Below are 26,447 nucleotides of genomic sequence, written 5' to 3'. Positions count from 1 at the left end.
ACCCCGGACCCTGATATATAGAGGGAGGGGAGTCCCCGGACCCTGATATATAGAGGGAGGGGAGTCCCCGGACCCTGATATATAGAGGGAGGGGGAGACCCCGGACCCTGATATATAGAGGGAGGGGAGTCCCCGGACCCTGATATATAGAGGGAGGGGAGTCCCCGGACCCTGATATATAGAGGGAGGGGAGTCCCCGGACCCTGATATATAGAGGGAGGGGGAGACCCCGGACCCTGATATATAGAGGGAGGGGAGTCCCCGGACCCTGATATATAGAGGGAGGGGAGTCCCCGGACCCTGATATATAGAGGGAGGGGAGTCCCTGGACCCTGATATATAGAGGGAGGGGAGTCCCCGGACCCTGATATATAGAGGGAGGGGAGTCCCCGGACCCTGATATATAGAGGGAGGGGGAGTCCCCGGACCCTGATATATAGAGGGAGGGGAGTCCCCGGACCCTGATATATAGAGGGAGGGGAGTCCCCGGACCCTGATATATAGAGGGAGGGGGAGACCCCGGACCCTGATATATAGAGGGAGGGGGAGACCCCGGACCCTGATATATAGAGGGGGGGGAGTCCCCGGACCCTGATATATAGAGGGAGGGGAGTCCCCGGACCCTGATATATAGAGGGAGGGGAGTCCCCGGACCCTGATATATAGAGGGAGGGGAGTCCCCGGACCCTGATATATAGAGGGAGGGGAGTCCCCGGACCCTGATATATAGAGGGAGGGGAGTCCCCGGACCCTGATATATAGAGGGAGGGGGAGACCCCGGACCCTGATATATAGAGGGAGGGGAGTCCCCAGACCCTGATATATAGAGGGAGGGGAGTCCCCAGACCCTGATATATAGAGGGAGGGGAGTCCCCAGACCCTGATATATAGAGGGAGGGGAGTCCCCGGACCCTGATATCTAGAGGGAGGAGAAGTCCCCAGACCCTGATATATAGAGGGAGGGTGGGGCGGAGGTTTTCTCCAAAGGGTAGTAGGACTCAGTGGGTATGGTCAACCTGTTGGCAACTGTGAACGATTGCAATTAGTCCTGCAGGAAAATGCAAGGGATGGTTTGCAGATGACCAAAAATAGCTTTAGCTTATGCAATGAGACAAGAATCCAATATTTCTAGTCAGACCAGGTCTCTCCATAGTTTTCAGTTTAGTAATAAGTTGCAATTCAGCAAGTTGTAAACTCCATAATTTGCCGTTTAGTGATAAGTTGACTTATCATTAAACTGCAAACTATGGAGAGACCTGGTCTTAATAGAGATATTGGATTCCTGTCTCATTACATGTGCTAATCATTTGCATACTATTCCTTGCTTTCTCCTGTAGGACTAAAGTGGTACCTCATGTTAAGAACTTAATTTGTTCTGGAGGTCCATCCTTAAGCTGAAACTGTTCTTAACCTGAAGTACTGTGTCCAAATTAACAAAAATGTTGTCAAAGAGATGTAAAACAGCAAGAATTGTCTCAAAATCACATGACTGCCTCAAGATATCCAACTGGTGTGGGATTATTTGTATGTTGTGTGTATTATGAGTTATTATGTAGGAATGCTAAAATGTGTCTGACAGTATGTCATTTCCACATACATTTCCACATTTCCAATTATTGTGTGTAATTGTTTTTATGTTCAGTGTATGGTGTCTTATTGTTTACACCCCAATGGAGGATTCTCGTGCATTTTATGCTTTCTAATAGATCAGGCTATTGCGTAGTCCAATATTATGACCACATTTCCTTGTCCCACCTGGCACTTTGCCAACCTTCCCTACCCATTTTAAAATGGGTTAAAACTCGCTTTACCAAGGAGAAGCTTCAGGATCCATGAAACACCAGATTCATGAAGGCATATATGCCTTGGTTTAGCAGGAATGATCCCTTATAGAGTTAAATTGACTAATTTGGACAAGTACCCTTTTTCCGGAATAGTGTTTTTTGTTTGTTTGTTTTACAGATTGATTTGAAAAGTTGAGAACCATGGGGCTATATAAATTCTAATTGGACTCAGTTTGAATAAGGCAAGTGTATCCAGGCTGCAAGGGGACATGGGTGGTGCTGTGGGTTAAACCACAAAGCCTAGGACTTGCCGATCAGAAGGTCGGTGGTTCGAATCCCCGCGACGGGGTGAGCTCCCGTTGCTCGGTCCCTGCTCCTGCCAACCTAGCAGTTCGAAAGCACCTCAAAGTGCAAGTAGCTAAATAGGTACCGCTCCGGCGGGAAGGTAAACGGCATTTCCGTGCGCTACTCTGGTTCACCAGAAGTGGCTTAGTTATGCTGGCCACATAACCCGGAAGCTCCCTCGGCCAATAAAGCGAGATGAGCGCCGCAACCCCAGAGTCGGTCACGACTGGACCTAATGGTCAGGGGTCCCTTTACCTTTTTATCCAGGCTGCAACTAGCTTTTTGGTCCCTTAAGAGCAAGTGAGCAATTTCCCATCAGTGGAAGACATGAGCCTTTGATAATAAAATCCCATAGAAAGGCCAAGGCAAAGACAAGGCTATGTGGCCAAAATGAAAGCCCTAAGGGGATTCATCAGGGATTGTTGTTGCTGTGGTATGGTGAAGCTAACTTTGACGCCTGAGAACATGCAAAAGAAGGCAGAAACAAAACAAACTGCATTTTTCAGTCATTAGTGGACCTTCCTGCTAAGTGTATAAAGCATAGACCACTATTGAGTAAATGTTTCTCCCAAAGTGTTAGAATGCCACAAGTAATTTAGTAACAAAATGCAACATGCGTTATTTTTATGTGATATCCTATATTTACACAAAGGCATCCACTTACAACATACCATGTTATTATTTGTGGGGCAAAAATTTTTAAGAAAAAATTGCATCCTCAAAGGGGAGAATTGTTATAAAAATTTTAAGGTCTTAGATAAATAATAAATTTTCATAAATGTACCAAAGAAACATGTACATAAATATATAAACCACATGTCTGGAGCAGCACAGGAATACAGTCCTGAAACCATTTTGACTCCCAAACTGACCAAATGTTTCTCTGCAAGGAGGGAGAGGGTGAGGGAACCTTCCCATTGTCTCATGAGTTAAGTGATTACCATCTCAAAGGAATAGCCAGACTATCAGGAAAGGCAATCAGATAAGGCATTATCAGATAACCTGGCAGACAGGAGATAAACAAAGCATTCAGATTTCTGTTGTCAACCACCTTTTCTATGATGTAGGTATGATGTATCTGGGGGGTGGTCTTGGGCTACACCCCTTCTGTGATGTATGTATGATGTTTCTGGGGGTGGTCTTAAGCTCCAGGGCAGGGAATTTCAAAATGTCTATATAAGGGGAGGCATACCTTTGTTCTGGGTCCTCCTCACCTCTCCTGTGTGTGAGGGGAGTACCCTGTTGCAACAGCTTTAATAAAGATCAGGCTTTCGAACTGCTTTACTTCTCAATATTCTCTCATTGGCCTCTGTTATTTTCTCCTACTGATGGAAAACCTACAAAGGACTCTATAAGGGCTCTTCTGTACCCCATAAGGGAATAAGGGCAGGTTTTGTTTAAAACAGTACCACTTTAGCTAATGGGCCTCCCGCTGCTGCTGTGCCGCTGCCGTGCATTTCTGCTCTCATCCTGAAGTAAAGGTCTTAACCCGAAGTACTATTTCTGGGTTAGCGAAGTCTGTAACCTGAAGCGTCTGTAACCCAAGGTGCCACTGTATTTGCAGTCCTTAACAATCCTCAACAGGTTTACCATACCCATTGAGCCAATCACCCATCTCCTACTACCCTGACTTCTCTTTCAGTGTATCTGAAGAAGTGTGCATGTATACTAAAGCTCATACCAAGAACAAACTTAGTTGGTCTCTAAGGTGCTACTGGACAATTCTTTTTTATTTTTATATATATTTCGACTGTGTCAGACCAACACAGCTACCTACCTGAATCATATAAAGAATACAATATACATAAAAACAAGCAATCAAACGATTAAAATGCATCCTAAAATTAATTCAAATAAATTGAAATGAAGATTAGACTGGATAAATGGCAATCCTCAGGTTAAAATGGAAAGCGGTTAATATTTGCCTGGATCAACTGTTTCCACTGATATTATAAGGACCTGTGAGTGGCCTGGGAAACCTCCTTAGTGTTTGTTCTTATACAAAGAGAAAATGAGTCAGGCTGAACCGTGGTGGAACAGCTCCGTCTTGCAGGCCCTGCAAAAAGATGTCAAGTCCCGCAGGGCCCTGGTCTCTTGTGAGAGAGTGTTCCACCAGGCCAGGGCCATGACCGAAAAGGTTCTGGCTCTGGTCAAGGCCAGTCTAATCTCCCTGGGGCACGGGATCTTCAGGGTGTTGTTATTTGTAGACCGTAAGGTCCTCTGTGGGGCATACCAGGAGAGGTGGTCCCATAGGTACAAGTGTCCTAGGCCGTATAGTAAAAGTAAAAAGTAAAGTAAAAGCCTGTTGGGATATAATCTATAACAGGGATGTCCAACAGGTCGAGCATGATCTACTGGTAGACCCCCGGGAGGGTTTGGTCGATCGCTGCTGATAGCTGGGTCCCTTTCCTTTGGTAAATTAGATCCCTAGCTAACAGGACCAGTTGTCAGGGATGATGGGAATTGTAGTCCAAAACATCTGGAGGGCTGAAGGTTGAGGATCCCTGTCCTAGGGCATCTCCCCCCATATTCTTAAATCTGAGTCCCCCAAAATAGGCGTCTTATACAGTGGTACCTCTGGTTACAAATGCTTCCGGTTACGAACGTTTTAGGTTATGAGCTTTGCTAACCTGAAAGTGGCTACCCCTGGTTGCGAAGTGTGCGCAGCGGGAGACCTCTTTAGTGAAAGTGTGCCTCAGGATAAGAACGGTTTCAGGTGAAGAATAGACCTCCGGAACGAATTAAGTTCATAACCAGAGGTACCACTGTACATGGGGGCGTCTTACAGACGGAAAAATACAATTGATTATCCAACAACCAACATGAAAACAAGATTCCAAAGAATCTCCTGGGCTTGCCTTCTCCCCTTTGTGGGTCCTTTTGTTAACCATTTCCTCTGGCATATTTTATAATAATCCACATCTTTTACATCTCCATTATGTCCAGAAGTCAACATTAAACTACAGGTGTCATAGTCATCCTGCTAATGATTTTAGGCAGGGGTCAGCAAACTTTTTCAGCCGGGGGCCGGTCCACTGTCCCTCAGACCTTGCGGGGGGGCGGCTGTTTTTTTTTTGGGGGGGGGAGAACGAATTCCTATGCCCCACAAGTAACTCAGAGATGCATTTTAAATAAAAAGACACATTCCACTCAAGTAAAAACACACTGATTCCTGGACTGTCCATGGGCTGGATTTAGAAGGTGATTGGGTCAGATCTGGCCCCCAGGCCCTAGTTTGCCTACCCATGATTTTAGCTGTCTACAATGGTTTTTAAGATATAGTAAATTATATATTTCCTCCATTCCTTATTGAAATTTTGGTCTTCCTGTTTTCTGATCTTCCGGTCATTTTTGCCAATTTGGCATTATTATTATTATTATTATTATTATTAATAATAATAATAATAATATATTTTTACCCTGCCCATCTGACTGGGTTTCCCCAGCCTCTGGGTAGCTTCCAACAAAAGATTAAAAATACATTAAAACATCAGTCCTTCAAACCTTCCCCAAACAGGGTTGCCTTCAGATGTCTTCTAAATGTCCTATAGTTGTTTATTTCTTTGACATGTGATGGGAGGGCGTTCCACAGGGCAGGTGCCACCACTGAGAAGGCCCTCTGCCTGGTTCCATCAACTTAATCTGCCATTCTTCTCTGCTAGGGACTTTGTCTTCTTTCTGTCTTTGGACCATTAAGATCCGAGCAGCTGTGGTTGCATACATCAGTAATCTTTTCTGCTCCATTGGGATTTTGGCACCTAATTCAGAAGGTTTTTGACAGTGTTGGTTTCAAGTGCAGGTGGATGTGGCAGAGAGCAGAGAAATGCAAATATTAAACTGAACATTCATCAGCTGGAACTCCTAATGGGTTCAGATGAAAAGAGTGGGCATCTTGACAGGTTGCACAAAATGCAATTTACTTCTCCCACTGCTCAAGCAGAATTTGTTTGCCTCAAGCCAGGAATCATGGTTTTGTGTGGAAGTTCTGTAGATTTCTGTACACCATCAAATAATGTGATGGTGATGGTACCAAAGAGGGTTGAAAGTACCTATTAGATAAGGCATTTTTTATCATATGTGGTAGGAATGTAAAATACTTAAAAACTTTTGGGAAATGATATATAATGAATTGAAAAAAGTGTTCAAAATAACATTTGTTAAAAAGTGAGAAGCCTTTTTGTTAGGCATCTCAGCTCATGAACTACTACAAGAGAAATGGAACTACAAGAGAAATGGAAAATATTTATGTATGCTAAAACAGCGGCAATAATTTTATTAGCTCAAGGTTGGAAGACTGAAGAAGTACCAACGAAAGAGCAGTGGCAAGAAAAACTAATGAACTATGCAGAATTAGCAAAGTTAACAGATAAGTTGCATGAAAAAGACAATAGAGATTTTAAAAATGAATGGGAATCTTTTACAACCTATTTACAAAAACAACATAAAGAAATGGATTCATTGGCAGGTTTTGAATAAACATTCACAATTTTATTTCATTATCATATGGAGGAAGATAAGGTAACAATGTTTAAAGCACCGTATTTTTCGCCCTATAGGACGCACCTGCCCATAGGACGCACCTAGTATTTTGGGGGGGAAATAAAGTAAAAAAAAATTATCCCCCCCCCCAGGCGCGGGGCTGGGGCCGGGGGAAGCCCGAGCTTCCCCAGCCCCCAGAACAGGCAGCTCTCCGCAAGCCGTGGGAGCCCAGCGCCGGGCTCCCACGGCTTGTGAAGAGCTGCGCGAAGCCTGGAGAGCGAGAGGGGTCGGTGCACACCGACCCCTCTCGCTCTCTATGCTTCAGCGAAAGCCTGCATTCGCCCCATAGGACGCACACACCATTCCCCTTCATTTTTAGAGGGGAAAAAGTGCGTCCTATAGGGCGAAAAATACGGTACATCAACATGCAGAAAACAACACTGTTTGTAACAAACCAGAAATGGAAGATGAGGGAAGTTGCGGGGCGGGACAGAATGTAAAATTGAATAATTGTTGATTGTAATTGGTTATAAAAGAGGAAATTTTATATATATATAAAAACGAAAGTACCTATTAGATTAAATGCCAGATGATATTGCTCCCCCCCCCCCCAGGTCTGCTCACTTCAGCACTTTGGCAATCAAGCAGAATCCGCTGCTGGCCGAAGCCTACTCAAATCTGGGGAACGTGTACAAGGAACGGGGCCAACTGCAGGAGGCGATCGAGCACTATCGGCATGCCCTGCGCCTCAAGCCGGACTTCATTGACGGATACATCAACCTCGCCGCTGCTTTAGTTGCCGCAGGCGACATGGAAGGAGCGGTGCAGGCCTATGTCTCTGCCCTGCAGTACAACCCTGTAAGTTGAATTCCTCCGGGAGAAGGCTGAGTCCCCTCCGAAATCTTAAGTTGTGGTTTGAACAGTGCGATTCCGAAAGCAATTCCATTTTCAGATTCAAAAGCTTTGCAGCTGGCTCTTCTTATTCAGAAAGGCCAAGACTCTTAGGAAGTGGGACACAGATGGCGCTGTGGTGCAAACCACAGCCTCTTGGGCTTGCCGGTCAGAAGGTCGACCAGTCCGAATCTCCGCAATGGGGTGAGCACCCGTCACGCGGTCCCAGCTCCTGCCGACCTAGCTGTTCGAAAGCACGTCCGAGTGCAAGGAGATCAATAGGCACCACTCAGGCAGGAAGGTAAACGGAGTTTCCGTGCGCCGCTCTGCTTTCACCAGAAGCGGCTTAGTCTTGCTGGCCTCATGACCAGATCCCTCGGCCCGTAAATGAAGATGAGCGCCGCAACCCCAGAGTCGTTCGCGACTGGACTTAATGGTCTGGGGTCCCTTTACCTTTACCTTTTAAGTCTCTTAGGTATTCTCGAGGCTGTAGTGGTACTGCGCTGTAATGATTTCACCTATGTCTAAAGGCTTGAACTCCCCTCAGTAGTTTCCTAGTCTTTTTTTGAATCAGGTTTGCTGATGCATAGAAATACGGGATCGTTTTTGCTCTGACTGTTTGAAAGAGCGTTTTTAAACACTCTTAAACAAGTGCCCAGGTGATGGCTTACACTGCCCATCTATCATAACAAATAACAAGATGAAAGACAAAAAATCTTTTTTAGTTCCAGTGGCACCTTAAGGATCAACTAAATACAAGGTATGAGCTTTCATGTGTAATATACACTTTGTCAGATACTCAGATTTTATTTATTTATTTCAACTATTAGATGAGTTACTGGTTGTCAGAGGGCCCCGTGCCCAGTTTGCATCAGAAGGGTGTCAAAAGCAGTCAGTTGAAGTCTCAAAAGAGTGTAAGAGGGAGGTTGCCAGAATACATTTCCGTAATACGGGGTCATTTTCATTCACGACTCAGGCAACCCCTATTTGCCCCGAGGAAGAGTATTCTGCCTTAAAAGATGCCACAGCATTTTCTTTCAGCGAACTGCAAGCCGTCAAATTAATTCCCTCTTTCCATAATCGTTCCCCATCTTCTAATTGTATATCAGGGGTGGCCAACTCCCAAAAGGCTGTGATCTACTTACAGAATTAAAAACTGGCAGTGATCTACCCCCATTTGGGGGGGGGATTGGGTCAAAGTTGTTGACCTTCTTTGGGGAAGGAAAGCCCTGTTTTTTTGGGGGGGGGGTACAGGTCAAAGCTCATACCTTGAAAGCTTATATTTAGTTGATCTTTAAGGTGGCACTGGAATTATTCAAAAAGAATTTTTCATCTTTCATCCTGTAATTTATTATGACTATGACAGATCATAGTCATAGTCATAATATGACAGTGCCTGGCGTGCTCTGGTCCATGGGGTCATGAAGAGTCGGACACGACTAAATGACTAAACAACAACACGACAGATCAACACGGCTATCCACCTGAAACTGGCCATCTATGCTACTCTCCTTTCATTGCTTGTGTCTTCCCCCTGTTGTTGGTACCAGTCCAGGAAGATCAGAGTCCATACAGCCACATATATTAATCTGGGGCAGCGCTTTGGGGGTCTTAAGTGGGGCTGACTTTGTCCCCACGTTGAATCAACAAAGGAGTGCTACCTGCTGTGTTATTCTTGGTGGTGTTTTCAAGACCTGTCCGTTTCCGCAAGGTTCTGATGTTTAAAGGAACCAAGCATACGAAGGACGAAGATAATGAGAGACTGTACAATTTCTATATACAGTGGTACCTTGGTTCTCAAACTGAATCCATTCTGGAAGTCTGTTCTGAAACCAAAGCGTTCCAAAACCCAGATGCACTTTCCCATAGAGAGGAATGCAAAACGGATTAATCCATTCCAGACTTTGAAAAACAACCCCTAAAACCGCCATTTCACATGCATTTTACTATCTAATGCAGAGATGGCCTAACTTGGCCCTCCAGATGTTTTGGGACTACAACTCTCAGGGCCCTGTATGATCTGATTTCTTTCCGCAGGGCGTGTAAGACAGAGTTGTTCCGCCTGGCCTTTGGCTTGGAGCCAATTTGATTCCCTCCCCCTCTTTCTTTTTTTCATTTCCCTTTCTCCCCCTGTGATGAGGCTGCATCTTAATATTTTAATGTTTCAATATTTTAATGTTGTATTTTAATCTTGTTTTTAAGTTGTATTCATTCAACTTGTTTTTATTATTGCTTGTTAGCCGCCCTGAGCTGGGGAGGGCAGGGTATAAATAAAAACTATTATTATTATTATTATTATTATTATCCCTAGCTAACAGGACCAGTGGTCAGGGATGATGGGAATTGTAGTCCCAAAACATCTGGAGGGCCAAGTTTGGCCATGCCTGATCTAACGAGACTATTGATCCATAAAATGAAAGCAATCATTAATGTTCTGTAGTATAAAAGAAATAAGACACTATCGTAGATGATAAAAATTAAAATAATTTTTTCTGACCTGAACGAATGATAGTCATTGTTTGGCTGGGGTGCTCTGATGCATTTCTGCAGTCACACAATCAATCAATCAATCAATCATAAAACGAAAAAACAAGCCACAGTCACAAAAATGAAAAAGCCACACAAACAAAAACGCAAAAAATAGCAAAAACAAAAGCACGAAATATTGCCTCAGAACATGGCCATCAGAAACGGAAGGATTTAATTACAATGCGGGGGGGGGCCTTGAATTAGCTGCGTGGGTACAACAGGATGAAAAAAGCCTTAATTACCCAATGGGGGGGGACTTAAATTTGCTGCGCAAGGGTAAAACAGGATGAGAAAAACCTTAATTACAATTGTGGGGCGGGGAGTTAAATTTGCTGCGCAAGGGTAAAGCAGGATGAGAAAAACCTTAATTACAATTGTGGGGGACTTAAACTTTCTGCACAACAGTAAAAACGGAAGCTCAGGAACCCGTTCAGCTTCTGAGGCAAAGTTCGAAAACCGGAACTCCCCCTTCTGGGCTTTGTAGCCTTCGGGTTCCAAGTTGTTCGGAAACTAAGCTGTTCAAGAACCGAGGCCCCACTGTATATGATCTTTTGACATTGCCATTTCCTCTTTTGGGGACTGACCCAATGCGTTTAATTTCCAGGACTTGTACTGCGTGCGTAGTGACCTGGGGAATCTGCTCAAAGCCCTGGGTCGCTTGGAAGAAGCCAAGGTAGGTGTTCTGTAGAATGAGTTTTAAAACATCAGTCTTTTGAGAATGTGAACGCTTGCGCCAAGTCTTCGATGCTCCGCTGACCTGCGAGACTCCCAAGAAATGGCTGAGAAGCCGAAGGCCTTGAATTCCCCCAGCGTAGTTGCGGGGCCAGATCTGGCAAGCCCCCGTTAATACTTGGTTTTAAGACGTTGAGTCTTGCCGCAGAACGAGACTACCCACTATTGTGATGTGACTCAGGGGCGTCACCATTCTCTGATCTGGAAAGAAACATTCCTTCCAAACTGAGGCTTGCCTGCTGACTTAGTCCGTGGTTCCTGTGAGAAGCAGGCGCTCTTCTAAAGTCCTTTGCGGCTTGTAAGTGGAGAAGAACCTTATCGAATGTTTCCTTCTGAATATGGCATTGAAAAAAAGACGATTCTTTAAACTCCCCCCCCCCCCACCGTCTCCACAGTGGAAGAAAGGCTGGCAAATAGTCCTGGTCCTGGTTTGCTTCCTTTGAACAATCTGTCTTTGTCCAAAGGGTCAAGTGACGTGGCTGGTTTGCTCGGGAGATGAGCTGATCAAAGAAAAACGTGCGGCCGAGAGTGGGAAGGTGGCTTCTAGCAGTCCGGTTTCCAGCCGAGAATTCGAACCCCAAAACGGCTCTCCGCCAAGGGGGGCTTTCCAACGGGACCCGAAATTGCCTTGTTACAAGCCACCTTAACGCAGCTGCCGGGGCGCGGAGGAACGAGGAGTAGCTCCGGAGGTCCTTCGCTTCCAGCCCCATGCGCGTGCGTTCGAGTGGGGTGCGTCAACAGTGTAGCTTCCGACTGGTTGCCGTTCTGGGCGGGGGGGGGGAGAGGAGAAAAGCCGATTTCCAGGAGAATCCGCTCTCGGGTTCTGGGAATGGACAAATTCCAAGCGCAGATTGGGCAGGCAGCCGCTCCAGGCAGCCCCATTGTGCCGACTCTGAATAGGGGCATCCAAACGCCTTCTCCAAAGCGCCAGGCGGACAGCTAACTCGAATCGCACGCCACCGCGGCTTCTAGCGTGACTGGTCACCAGCTGAGATACCGCGCCTGCCTTAGGTTGCTGACTTCTTTGTTTCAGAGCTCTGGAGAGACACGCCTAGCTTGAAAGTGTTATTCCGTTTTTCGCGAGAACTCCATTAAACCGGGGGGGGGGGGGATACATCTATGTATATTCTGGACAAACGGCAATGTATTTCTTTGGCCATCAGTGCATTTGCAAGACCAAACCAGCACAATCTTTACCACCTGAATTGAAATTCAATTGTTGCAGGAGTTTCGGAGCCTTTCTTCCAGTTTGCTGTTGCCCCCCATTAACCCCTTTCCCTTCTGCATGCCCCCCCAATACAGACCAACCGCCCCCCACCCCTCCACCCCCCGTGTTAAGACGTACCCAGAGATTTTCGATTGCTTTGTTGGAACTTTTTACTAATGATCTTGTTTTATTTTCTCTCTCGTTTTTGGTTTTCCACCACTGATATTACATTTAGAAGGTTTCAGGTGGGGGAAACCTTTTCCATGCGTAAGGAGAGGGAGCTCGAGGGCTGGATCTAAAGCAGAAACTCTCCTCCTCCTCCTCTTCCAGGAAGGAACGCACCGAAAACTCACATGAGAAATATGGTAACGGGTTTGTAACTGCCACAACAAAAACCATTTGCTCCATGCCTGAATCTTCTGTCTTGTGGCTTCGGAAACTGCTTAAGTATTTTCTGTACGAGCGAGTAACGTTAGAGAGCAATTGATAGTCCTAGCCACGTTTCTTTCCGAGAAATAAACGTAAAAAAAGTACCTTAAGATTTAAAAGAGATAATTGGGAAAGGACTTAGTTAAAAGTATCTAACTCTTCCCGGTGGTTCATTTTTTATCCTTTTTCCTTCTTTGTTTGGATTGCAGCGTTCTGCTCTGCTGATGACGCGCTGTGGTCCTGCGGTAGCGCAAGGGCGGCGCAGCGGAAATGCGCACGGCGTGTGATGGGGCCCTTGTGAATGGTGGACTAGACGATTCATCTCCATGTGGGCGGCTCCTCTAGGCCTCTCGGCAAAATTGGGTTGCGATGCATTGAGGTTTCCGGCACAAATTTAAGACTCCCCACCCCCCTGAGTTTCTGCGTGGGCCTGTCCGGCAGATGAATCAGTCTGGTTGGCCACTCATAGCACCCAGGGGCGTTGCGGCAAAGCGCGGCAGTTGGCAGCGAGGGCGCGAGCGGCGTGCTGTTAGGGGGCGCCGGCGACTTCTCGCGCTCGCATTGCAGGGACCGGGACCTTTGTGCAAAGCTGTCATTTGAGGTTGTGAAAGTAACATTCAGGTGTGCGTCCTGCACAGGTGAGTTCAGGGTTGGAGAGCCAAGTTTTTGCTCTTTAAAAAGAGAGAGACCGTGTCTTTCATGGGGTATTCTGGATCTTCTAATGTAATTTCTACTTACAGTAGTCCCTTGGTTCTCAAACGGAATCCATTCCAAAACCAAGGATGCCAGCAAGGCTGAACCTTTAGGGAAGTTTTTAACGACCGGTTACCACGGTTCTCAAACCTCATTCACTCTGGAAGTCAGTTTCAAAAGCATTCCAAAACCAAGGCGTGCTTTCCCGTGGAAAGGAATGCAAAATGGATCCGTCCAAAAACAGCCATTGAACACGAATTCTGCTATAACAAGACCATTGATCCATAAAATGAAAGCGATAATGTACTGTACTATACAAGAAATAACAAAAGCACAAAATTAATTGCAAAAACCAAAGCGCCAAACTTAATCCATTCCGGAAGCCTGTTGGACTTCCAAAATGTTTGGAAACCAAGGCGCAGCTTCTGATAGGTGCAGGCGCCCCAGAAACAATCGCCGACAGCTGCATCTGACATCTGGCTTCCAAAAAGCTCCAGAAACAGGAACGCTTCCTTCCGGGGTTTGGGAACCAAGTGTCAGGACTGGTCGTTGTCCTCTTCAGATCACCACACAAACGCTTCTTGTTCTTTTATAAAACTTTATTGCGTATTAACAAAACATTCTTATAAACAGTTCTTAACTATTCTTCCTCAGAGTCACTTCTTTCAGATACCTTCTGAGCTCTGCTTCTCCGTGACCAGCCACCCTCAAAATGGCGAAGGCGCCTTTCCCTTCGTTTTCCCGCTCTTTTTTCTAACCTCCTGGCTAGAGCTGGCCGGTATCTCCCCTCCTCCGAATCTGAGCTAGAACTGAACCCTTGCCTTTCCTGGGAACAGCCGGTTCTTCCCTGTTGTTCCTCTTGCTCCCTTCTATTAGATTCACTGCTCTCCCTCCCCCCTTGGGGAATGCTTTCTCCCTCTGAGAAACTGGAAACTTCTAACTCTTCCCTGACACCAAGGTGTTTGAGTAGCAGGGATTTTATGACTCCCAAAAGGAAACCTGCGCCTGTCCATTAGGGCGGTTCATATTAACTTTTTTTTGGGGGGGGGAAATGACTTCTCCAAAGGTATTTTCTTACTACACTAGGGATTACAGTATATAGCTATATCTGAAATTTCATGCATATCAGTTAATATCTTGACCCGGTTCCACTGAATTGACATTTCAGCCTTCACGATATACGAAAACGGCTATTTTCATGAAGGAGGGTCCCTCATGTAGTACCTTTGCAGAAGGCATTTTCAAAAAAAAGTTTTTTATGAACCGCCCTAGTGAACACCCAATGCTTTTCAGTGGAGCAGGGTCAAGATATTAACTGATATGCATGAAATTTCAGAGATAGCTATATAATCCGTAGTGTAGTAAGATAAGACCTCTGGAGCAGACATTTTCCAAAATTTTTTTTTCATAAACTGCCCTATTGTCCATATGAACCTTTCTGTAAAAGAAGAATTAACCCTTCCTTCTGGGTTTTCGGTGTTTGAGTAGCAGGGATTTTGTGGCTCCCGAAATGAAACCTCCTGTTGTCCGTGTGAAGAGGATGCCAGTAAAGTTGAGCCTTCCTGTAAAACAGCCTTTCTCAACCTTGGGTCCCCAGATGTTCTTGAACTACACCTCCCATCATCCCTGACCACAGGTCATGCTGGCTAGGAATTATGGGAGTTGTAGTCCAACAACATCTGGGGACCCAAGGTTGAGAAAGGCTGCTGTAAAAGAAGAATTTGAAGCTTCCTTCCAGGTTTTCGGCGTTTGAGAACCAAGGCCCTGCTGTCATTTTGACAACTGGAGAATATTTGGGAGAGACCGGCCCCAAGGTCATCTGACCTCAGACAGGATGCTATCCAAACTGTGTCGCAATCCAAACTGTTGCAATCCAAACGGCGGCGTATTGGAAGCCGATTGCAAGTGTGAAAGCAACTGCCCTGGCCTTGGCCGAGGAATTGCTTGAAAGGAAAGAATTGCTATATATCGAAGGGTCAGCATAACTGACAATGGTGGATTTGCACTCGGGTCCTGGTTTGCGCTGGCGCAGCATCACCCGCCAGCACGCTAGTTTTGGCGCCAGCGAGCGAGCCTCTACCGCAGGATCACTTTTGGCCGGTCAGAGGAGGGATTCTAACTGGGACTTTTCTCTTGCTTTTCTTTTGTGCAAATACCCCCTTCCCCCTGTACCTACCTACCTCTCGACCCTCCCAAGGCCTGCTACCTGAAAGCCATCGAGACCCAACCCAACTTTGCTGTGGCATGGAGTAACCTCGGCTGTGTGTTCAATGCGCAAGGGGAAATCTGGCTGGCGATTCATCACTTTGAGAAGGTAACTGTTACGGGGTTTCTGGACTCTAGATGGGAAGGCCTGGAAAAATAATGATAATGATAACAATCCAATATAAGCCCCATTAATTGGGCTAGTAGCGTTCTCTCTTCTTCTGTTAAATAATGTTTTATTAATTTTTCATTAATCACAATCCCATATAAGCCCCATTAATTGGGCTAGTGGCATTCTCTTTTTAAATCATTTTTTATTAATTTTTTCATTAATAACAATCCAATATAAGCCACATTAATTGGGCTAGTAGAATTCTCTCTTCTTTTGAAGATTTTTTTTATCATTTCTTTCATTAATAACCTGATCTAAGCCCCATTAATTGGGCGAGTAGCATTCTCTTTTGAAATATTTTTTTACTAATTTTTTTCATTCATAACAATCCAATCTAAGCCCCACTGGGCTAGTTGCATTCTTGCTGCCGTCGTTGCAGACATAAGAAGTCTTATACCTAGTGAGAAGGCTTCTGGCTTTTTGACAAATGTATTTTCAAACATTTTCTTTAAACTCATCATATATTATTTCCCAGAAAGCCTTGACCAATGTCACATAATAACAGCTGCATATTAGTATATCACTGCTTCGCAAGATGTTGCAGGGCTGAATGAAGTGGTTTGTAATAACACTGTCAAAATTGGATGCAATTTTTTAATATATACAGTGGTACCTCGGGTTACGTACACTTCAGGTTATACACTCCGCTAACCCAGAAATCGTGCTTCAGGTTAATAACTTTGCTTCAGGATGAGAACAGAAATCGTGCTCTGGCGGCTCAACGGCAGCAGGAGGCCCCATTAGCTAAAGTTCAGGTTAAGAACAATTTCAGGTTAAGAACAGACCTCCGGAACGAATTAAGTACTTAACCCAAGTTACCACTGTATAATTTTTTTTAGTTTTCACAAAAAACCAAATCATTACATTAAAGAATATTTTTTTAAAAAACAACTGTATGCACAATCAATGTTAATCCCACATTATGGGATTATTTGACTTCCGTCCCCTGCCTCCCCTGGTTCCTTTGTATTATCATCATTCATTATCATCACTGGAGAGCCAGTGTAGTGTAGTGGTTAAGAGCGGTAGTCTCGTAATCTGGGGAACCGGGTTCATGTCTCCGCTCCTCCACATGCAGCTGCTGGGTGACCTTGGGCCAGTCACACTTCTCTGAAGTCTCTCAGCCCCACTCACCTCACAGAGTGTTTGTTGTGGGGGAGGAAGGGAAAGGAGAATGTTAGCCGCTTTGAGACTCCTTAAAGGGAGTGAAAGGCGGGATATCAAATCCAAACTCCTCCTCCTCTTCTTCTTCTTCTTCTTCTTCAATAAAATCATCATCACTAATTTAAGGTTATCAGATTTTTTTTCAATGCGTCTGGGGATACTTTTCAACTTCAATGGATTTTGTATGGGGACTGATTTGTAAATCCGGGGACTGTCCTTACTTTAAATTTAACCATTACAGGTGGGTTTTTTTAAAAAATTAATCCTTCTAATGTATTAACCTGTGTGCACTGCTTTTGTCAATATGCAATAAACGTTTCCCATACTTTTTTATATTAAAATTGGAGGCATTTTTTCAGCTGCAGTGGGCCTCCGGTGTCCTGTTAGTACCATTAGCTGGTACCATTTCTCGTGCAGTTGATATTCCTTGCATAGATAGATATATTAGATAGATGATAGGTAGGTAGATTCGATTCGATTAGGATAGATAGATAGATAGATAGATAGATTAGGTAGGTGGGTAGATTAGATAGATACATAAGAAAGGTTGGTAGATGGGTAGATAGATTAGTTAGATAGATTGATTGCTTAGGTAGGTAGATAGATTCAGGCATGGCCAAACCTGGCTCTCCAGCTGTTTTGGGACTACAACTTCCATTGTCTCTGACCACTGGTCCTGTTAGGTAGGGATGATGGGGGTTGGAGGGCCAAGTTGGGCCACATCTGGATTAGATGGTAGGTAGGTAGGTAGATAGATAGATAGGGTAGGTAGGTAGGTAGGTAGGTAGATAGATAAGATACATAGGCAAGTAGATATATAATAAGATAAAGTCGGTAGATAGATGAGGTAGGAAGGTAGGTAGGAGGCAGCCAGGTCAAAGTTGACCCACTTATTTAAAAGTAACCATGCTGTTATACAGTGGTACCTCTGGATGCGAACAGGATCCGTTCCGGGGCCCCGTTTGCATCCTGAAGCGAACATGCTCGGGTCACGATTTGTTGCTTCCGTGGATGCATGTGGCATCATTTTGAGCGTCTGCACGTGCGCAAGCTGCAAAACCCAGAAGTAACACGCTCTGTTACTTCTAGGTCGCCACAGAGCACAACCCGAAAATGTTTAAGCTGAAGCTACTTCAACCTGAGGTATGACTGTATTAGTAACAAAAATCTATTATCTTAAATATTTTCAGGCGGTGACCCTGGACCCCAACTTCCTGGATGCTTACATTAATCTGGGGAACGTCTTGAAGGAGGCGCGTATATTTGACAGGTAAGCAAATAGGCATAGAGCTTATATTCTCTTTTTTATATAAATGGTTTGTATTGGTTTTGCGTATAATCACGTTACGTCTTATATTCTCAGTTTAGTGGTTGCACCCATACCCAAACTAACTCCCATTGTTGCCTAGAGGGTTGATTTTAGTTAAAGCAAATTGATTTAAATCCCAAATCCATAAGACTTGATTTAAATCCCCCTTTTAAAGGAAGGTTCAGCCTTGCTGGCATCCTCTTAATATTGACAATCGGAGGCAGGTTTCCTTTTTGGAATCCTAACTTCAGAGTCTTTTCTACGGTTATATCAAAAATGATTTGGTTCTGCTATATACAGCCCGATTGTGACGAAATGATGGTGAGCTTTAATAAGTGAACACTTTTTATTTGAACAACTTTTCTGCTGTACTTGATTGGAAGGAGAAAAGAAACATTTCCTTCATAACAATTTAAGCAATTTATTTCACTGAAACAGTAACATGGTAGCATATGTATCCATGTTGCTTAACTGATGTGCTGAAACATTTTTCCCCCAAGAAAAACTTGGACTGAGTTTTCGCACACATGAACAACTTAAAACAAGTAATTATTTCCTGAATTATTTATTTATTTATTTATTTCTACCCCGCCCTCACTGGCCAGGGCTGGGCTCAGGGCGGCTAACACCAAATATAAATTACAATAAAATATAATAGAAAAAAACCCCAGTTAATTAAAATACAGCTTAAAATGCAGCCTCATTTTAGTAGTAGCCCATAAATCAAGACTATAAAGGGAGGAAACATCAGCTATTCACCCAAGCCAGCTATCCATGCTGGTCCTACATGGGCCAGCAAAAAAGGGAAAATTTATATACCAAATCCCATATAGGGTGTCAGAGTGAGTCTAAGCATAGAGCGAGTTAAAATAATCAAGCCTGGAGGTGACCATCGCATTGATCACTGTGACCAGATCAGGGCGAGAAAGGTAAGGAACCAATTCCTTAATACGGCGGAGGTGGGAAAATGCCACCTTTGCTGTGGCTGCAACCTGCGCCTCCATGGAAAGAGAGGCATCGAAGGTTACACCCAAGCTCTTGACAGAAGGCTCTGGCACTAATTGCGCCCCCGCAAGAGATGGGAGTTGGCCCCCCAACCCCATGTTGTCCTGACCCAGCCAGAGGACCTCTGTCTTCGAAGGATTTAACTTCAACTGGCTCCCATGCAGCCACCCAGCCACGGCTTCCAAGCATCTGGTCAGTGTGTCTGGGGCCGAGTCAGGGTGGCCGTCCATTGACAGATAAAGCTGGGTGTCATCAGCATATTGACGACAACTCGGCCCTAAACTCCGGACAATCTGGGCAAGGGGGCGCATAAAGATATTGAAAAGCATTGGGGAAAGGATTGTGCCCTGTGGCACTCCACACAAGGAGCGCCGCAGCGACAACTCCCTCCCTAGCGCCACCCTCTGTCCCCAACCTGAGATAAAGGAGCACAGCCATTGTCTGACTGTGCCCTGAATCCCCACGTTGGCAAGGCGGTGGTCCAAAAGTTTGTGATCGACCATGTCGAAGGCTGCTAACAAATCTAAAAGAATCAGCAGTCCTGGCCCGCCTCGATCCTCTTAATCGTCCTCCCAAAGCATTTTATTTTTTAAAAAACAGATTTTTATCCACCCTGGTGACAATGAAACTGAACCAGTCCTTGATCTCATTTCAGAGCCGTTGCAGCCTACCTACGGGCCCTGAGCCTGAGTCCCAACCACGCTGTTGTCCACGGCAACCTGGCATGTGTGTATTACGAACAGGGGCTGATCGATCTGGCAATCGATACCTACAAGAGGGCCATTGAGCTCCAGCCCCACTTCCCCGACGCCTACTGCAACCTGGCCAACGCGCTGAAAGAGAAAGGCAGCGTAAGAAACTGGTCCCTTTTGCCTTGGGGTGGGGGGAACATCTATATAAAAGATGTTTTATAGATGGTACTTAACACCTGCCAAAATAGCTAAAATGTATAAAACAAAACAAACAAAAAACCTGTGCTGGAGGTGCAGTAAAGCAGAAGGGACACTTATACATGTCTGGTGGGCCTGTGGAAAAAAAATACAGAAGCTTTCCTATTAGGCAGTGGTGTCCAAACTTTTTTCAAAGAGGGCCAGATTTGATGAAGTGAAGGGCGATAAGGGCCGACCAAAGTTGTTGACTTTTTTTAAGGATTGACGTTGTTGAGCTCTTTTCTTAGGGCTTAAATTGTTGAACTTTTTTTAGGATTGAAGTTGTTTAGCTTTTTCTTAGGCTTTTACCCCATGCTGAATTGGCCAGATTAACAGAGACGATTAGGGCACAACCCAGACAAGAAATCCAAAAGGAATGGGGAAAATGCAGAGAATACTTTACCAAACAGTGCCCCAAAATACACACTTGGACTTGTTTCAATTAATTTCTACAGGAGACTTTGTGGTTTAAGTCATAATTAGGAAAAATTGTAATAATCCTATACAAAAGAAATAGTATACAAAAAGTAAATAAGGAGGCCATTTAACAGGATAAAGTCTTTTATTTTTATGTTATGTTTTCTTTGTGTAAGGGGATAGGAGTTTAATTTTGATAATTAGTCAGTGGTGGTGGCTCTGTTTGTATGTATGAGTTGTTGTGGACTATGTTATAAATAAAATAAAAATTAAAAAAAGAAAATGAAACCGGTCCCTTTTGCTTTCTGTATGTCAGAGGGTTTGCTGAAAAAAGCCTTCCGGATGATGGTGACCTCGAAATTGGCCTTTTTTGGGGGGGGGGGATTTGGGGTACAGAACCTAGAAGAAGTCCTCTTTTATTTTTTCCTTTGTCACGTTCAAGTCAAATCATATCGACACATACAACTTTGCTCATACCAAGCGTCGACTCCCTGCCCCCCCCCCGCTCCCACTCCCTGGCTTTCTTAAGCAGTCACGATCCTCTTAGCATTTCTATATCACCCTTTAAAAATTGTCCAGTAGCACCTGACAACAACAACAACAACAAAATAATTTATACCCCACCCATCTGGCTGGGTTTCCCCAGCCACTCTTGGCGACAAAATATTAAAATACAATAGTCCGTCAAACATTAAAAGCTTCCCTAAACAGGGCTTGCTAAACTTGGCTTCTTCTTGGTATAATTTTTTGTGTGCAGGTCCACTTCTTCAGATACAAAAGCTTCTACCAAGACCAAACTGAGTTGGTCTGTAATGTGCTACTGGACAATTTATTTTTTTTATATATATATATTTCAACTGCGTTAGACCACCACGGCTGCCTACCTGAACATATATCGCCCTATTTACCTTCTTACTCTACTTAAAACAATTTACTTTAGCATTTGTAAATCACTTTCAAAAATTATCATGACAAAAATTTTTAAATCAAACATCAAACATTCTCAGATGTTTACAATGTTCTTTCACATCTTTTATAAATTTACTCCAGTCCTTTTCAAACAGTTTGTCGCGCCGGTTTTGGATTTTCACTGCCAGCTTTGCCAGTTCTGCATATTCAATCGTTTTTGTCTGCCATTCTTCCAAAGTTGGAAGTTCCTGCCGCTTCCATTTCTGGGCTAAAAATGTCCTTACAGCTATGGTAGCATACATAAGTCTACTTTTGGAATTTCTTCTCCCACAATACCCAATAGAATAGCCTCTGGTTTTTTAATAACAGTATATTTAAAGATCTTTTTCAATTCTTTGTAAATCATATCCTAGTAGACTTTGACTTTAGTGCACATCCACCACCTATGGACGAAATTCACTTCCTTCTCCTTGCATTTCTAGCGTGCCTTATCATGAGTTATATATATTTTAGCAAGTTTAGTCGGCGTCAAATACCACCTATACGTCACCTTCATTAAATTTTCCGTTAGTGCTGTACATGCAATAAATTGTTTTTGTCCATAATCTTTCCCACTTATCTAATTCAATGTTATGACCAAAATCTTGAGCCCATTTAATCATAACCGACTTAACTTCTTCATCCTTTGTATGCCATTCTTATACGTTTTTGGCAATGATTTTCTTTTACTATCTAGCAACTCTGTCTCTTAATTTTGATTTAGTATGACCAAAACCATTTCCCTTACTGTCTTCCTTAAATACATCTTGCAAAAGACGGTAAGTGTGCGGGAAAGAGAGTTTGAATCGGATTAGTCTGATCTTGTATTTATGTTCCCCTAAACCAAGCATGTCCAAAGTCCACTTTGGGGGCCTTCCACCCATCTCTCCTAGATCTCAAAATGCATTGGTTTTGTCATATTTCCTGCTATCCTGCCAAAGAATTTAAATTTTCCCAATGTTCTTTTAGACCAGGCATGTCCAAAGTCCAGTTCAGGGGCCTAATCTGGCCCTCTGGTCGATTTAATTCGGCCCTCGTGGCAGTTTATTTACTAGGGCAAAACTTCCCCCCAAAAAGCTCAAGAACTTTAATCCTAAAAAAAGGTCAGCACCTCTGGGGACAAATCCTTAAAAAAGGCTCAACAATTGTGGGGTTTCACTGTTAATATGCTACTTCTTAATTGTATTTCAGTTCAACAATGACTTTGATAAAATACATCTTTTGTGACGTGCAGAAGGCTTGAGATACCTATGAGGTGCAACAGTTACCATATAACATATATTCAATATAAAAAACAGCAACAATTGGTTGTTGACAAAGGACAGCTGGCATATATATAAAAAAGATATTAACTGATATGCATGGCATTCCAGATATAGCGATATAATTTCTACTGTTGGTAAGAGAAGACCTTTGGGGCAGGCATTTTCAAAAAAAGAGTTTTTTATGAACCGCCCTAATACCAAGTTACCTTCAGGAGCTGAGGGCCGTATCAAACCTCAATCCGGCCATCCCATCACAGAGCAGCCTTTTGGGCTCCTGTGAAAGACATACTAATATTCACGTAAAAACTCTGTTTTGTGTTTCGAAGGTTGCCGAAGCCGAGGAATGCTACAATACAGCTCTCCGTTTATGTCCGACTCACGCGGATTCTCTTAATAACCTGGCGAACATCAAGCGAGAACAAGGGAATATCGAGGAGGCTGTCCGCCTCTACCGGAAAGCTCTTGAGGTACGTGCGTGGAGAATTACAACAATTAAATTGACACATAAGGGTTAGGCATGCGTACCCTGGACTCCTAGTCTGGGTCTTTTAAAAAATCGCCGATCAGATTTTTCTTGATCAATAACGGAAATAATGGTGAAGAACTGAAAGTGAAGTAGCATTTTGAGGGTCGACAAAGCATGGTCTGATAAGTCCCTTTTGGAAGGAAGAGGGTCTGTCCCTCTTTTTATATTCCTGGGCCTCCTGGAATGACCAAAAATCTGCTTTTTCATCAGAAGAACAAAGCAAGGTGTTAAGGAACGGTACAGAAATTGAAATAAAAGCTGGGCACATGCTGTTCTCTGTGTCGGCTGAGCTTGATCCCCTGACAGTCTTATTTTCTAACAGTATTTCCTATGCGTACGAAAAAGGCAGTTCATAGGCCCATCATCATCATCATCATTATTATTATTGTTGTTATTACCACAAGTCATTCCAAATGGTGATTTATTTTGCAGCCAGCCCCTGCCACATTTGAGCATCAAAGAGGGGCTCTTTAAAATACGGCATTGGTCATTTGACAGTCTGATCTCCCAACAGTATTTCCTATGCATGCTAAAAAGGCAGTCCATAGGTTCCTCCTCCTCCTCCTCCTTAATTTTTGCAAGTCAATCCAAATGAGGATTTATTTCACGCCCACAACCTTTGAGCCTCAAAGAGCGGCCTCCGTCTCTTTAGAATGTTTCTCAGGGAAACTAAGAGTGAGCTTCTTCCCCGCAGGTCTTCCCGGAGTTTGCAGCTGCGCATTCGAATTTAGCCAGTGTTTTGCAACAGCAGGGGAAGCTCCAGGAGGCCCTCATGCACTACAAGGAGGCCATCAGGTGAGCTTCCAAAGCCATGGGGAAAATAGATTGAAAGAGCTCCTCCTTATTGTATTTTAATCTTTTGCTGGAAGCCGCCCAGAGTGGCTGGGTATAAATAATAAATTATTGTTGCTGTTGTTAATAATTATTATTACTCCTCATGCGCTGGTCTGGTGCCTGTGGGAAAGCTCTCCTCTTTCTCTTTTTCTTTTAGGTTCTTTTTATTTTCAGTTTTTTTATTTTAACATTTTATTTCCATACACTCCAAACATTTTCAATATATACAATACTGGGATTATATAAACCCCTCGGACTCCCCCCCCCCCCCCCCGGTTTCCATATTTTGCCATCTTTTCTTGCATGTAATTACAATGATCCGTTCTATTCCATTTCCTTATTTGCTACTTTGGCTTCATCAATGTTATATCAATCCTGCCTGCGGAAAGCCATCTAATTCGATTTTAATTTGATCCTGACTTGTTTTTAGGAGGTAATTTAATTATTGTTTGATTTTATACTAATGTTATATATTTGATGTTAGCTGCCCTAAGCCCGGTTTCGGCTGGGGAGGGCGGGATACAATTATTATTATTATTATTATTATTATTATTATTATTATTTCTAAATATGTACAGTGGCCTTTAAGGTATTCAATAAATTTTTCCCATTCTTGTTTAATTTTTTTATATATATATAGTTTTTATTAAGTTTTAGCATTTTATATTCAACACAAACATCATTCTTGCAGATAGCATAGATGAATCCCAATCTCCCCCAGCTTCCCTCTTCTGGTTTTTTAAATATTTGCTTCTCCTGCCTATCTCATTCTCCCTTAATTTTGCCATCTTTGAACTAACGATGGTTATATCCTTAAGGTTTTTGCACCACGTTTTTTCACATTTCTTCTTCATTATTTTCCCCATTTTGTCCTTTTAACTTTTTTCTTTGCTTAAATTTCTTATCATCTTGATGTCTGATCTTCACGGTCATTTTGATAATCCACTTTTCTTTTGTTGGGACCTTCTCTTCCTTCCACATCCAGGCTAAGAACATTCTGGCATAAACAGAATACACTGTCTTTTTAGGTCTCTTGGTATTTCTTCACCCGTTAAACCTATTAGAAAGGCTTCTGGTTTTTTCACAAATGTTCTCCCCCCCCCCCCCAGTTAATTATACAGTGGTATCTTGGTTCTCAAACTGAATGTGTTCCAAAACCAAGGTGCACTTTCCCATAGAAAGTCATGCAAAACAGCCATTTAACATGAATTTTACTATCTAACGAGACCATTGATCCCTAAAATGAATGCAGTCATCCATGTACTGTCCTCTAAAATAAATACGACAGTCTTGTAAATGATAAAAATGAAAATTATTTTTTTTCCTGACCTGCACTGATGATAGTCATTGTTCGGATGGGGACCGGGGCTTCTATCTGTTTCCGCAGTCACACAATCAATCAATCAATCAATCAATCAATCAGTAACTAAACTGGGATCCGCACAGTCGCAAAAACAAATGAACCGAAAAAGCCTCTGAAACAAAAACACCAAATAAATTGCAAAAACCAAAGCACCAAACTTAATCTGTTCCGGAAGTCTGTTTGATTGGTGCAGGTGCCCCAGAAAGAATAACCGACAGCCGAATTTGATGTTTGGCTTCCGAAAAACGCCTGGAAACTGGAACACTTTTTCTGGGTTTTCGGCATTTGTGAACCAAAGCGTTTGAGTAATAATAATAATAATAATAATAATTTTATTTATTTATTTGTATCCCACTCTCGCCGGCCGAGGCTGGGCTCAGAGCTGCTAACATCATAAAAACAACACAACGTGCCTAAAAGCAGACATCAAGTAATTCAAGTAAAAATTAATTCAGACAAGTTAAAATCCGGGCAGGTGGCAATTATTAGGGTGGAATTGAGAGTGATTAATAATTGCCAGAATTGAGGAGCAGGGATTTCCCAAAAGGAAAGTGCTGCTTGTCTGTATGAAGAGGATGCCACAATACTGAACCTTTCTGTATGAAAAAACTTTCTGTATAAAGAAACCTTCTGTATAAAGAACATTTGAGAACCAAGATCTCACTGTCTCACATGACCACTAGGGTGGTTCATAAAAAACACTTTTTTGAAAATGCCTGCTCCCAATGTCTTATCTTACTACACTAGGGGTTATATAGCTATATCTGAAATTCCGTGCATATCAGTTAATATCTCGACCCTCCTCCATGAAAATAGCTGTTTTCTTGGCCGTTTTCCTATTTTGTGAGGGCTTTGGAGAAGGCATTTTTTAAAAAAGTTTTTTTAATGAACTGCCCTAAAGACCACCGTATAGGATAGACCCTTACATTTCCAGCGTAACTTCAGTGTATTTTTGTACCAAAACTGCACTTTTTCTCTCGCCCTCCACGTCAGAATAAGCCCCACTTTTGCAGACGCCTATTCCAACATGGGGAACACCTTGAAGGAAATGCAAGACGTCCAAGGAGCTCTGCAGTGCTACACAAGAGCAATCCAAATAAATCCTGCATTTGCCGATGCCCACAGCAACCTCGCTTCCATCCATAAGGTGAGCTTTGTGTCTCTGCTAAATCTATTTTTTTAAAAAACTGCGGGGGGGGGGGGGCAGCAGGGAAATCTGTT

The 26,447-nt window shown here is 43.5% G+C and overlaps 1 protein-coding gene across 2 annotated transcripts in view; it reads left to right on the top strand.

Annotated features, from left to right (window-relative positions):
- LOC308468266 (UDP-N-acetylglucosamine--peptide N-acetylglucosaminyltransferase 110 kDa subunit) overlaps window positions 1-26,447 on the top strand; it is a 74,881-nt gene that overhangs the window by 8,647 nt on the left and 39,787 nt on the right. For both annotated transcript variants that reach the window (XM_080990324.1, XM_080990325.1), the window contains exons 3-10: window positions 7,223-7,466; window positions 10,633-10,701; window positions 15,287-15,403; window positions 17,821-17,900; window positions 19,600-19,795; window positions 22,830-22,970; window positions 23,724-23,824; window positions 26,220-26,373. In XM_080990324.1, the coding sequence (XP_080846450.1) occupies window positions 7,223-7,466; window positions 10,633-10,701; window positions 15,287-15,403; window positions 17,821-17,900; window positions 19,600-19,795; window positions 22,830-22,970; window positions 23,724-23,824; window positions 26,220-26,373 (1,102 nt within the window). The remainder of the gene's footprint in view (window positions 1-7,222; window positions 7,467-10,632; window positions 10,702-15,286; window positions 15,404-17,820; window positions 17,901-19,599; window positions 19,796-22,829; window positions 22,971-23,723; window positions 23,825-26,219; window positions 26,374-26,447) is intronic.

Source organism: Podarcis pityusensis (genome assembly GCF_964106645.2).
Source record: "Podarcis pityusensis genome assembly, chromosome: Z".
Lineage (NCBI taxonomy): Eukaryota > Metazoa > Chordata > Lepidosauria > Squamata > Lacertidae > Podarcis > Podarcis pityusensis.
Note: the sequence above shows the minus strand (reverse complement) of the source record. Positions and strands in the feature narration are given on the sequence as shown.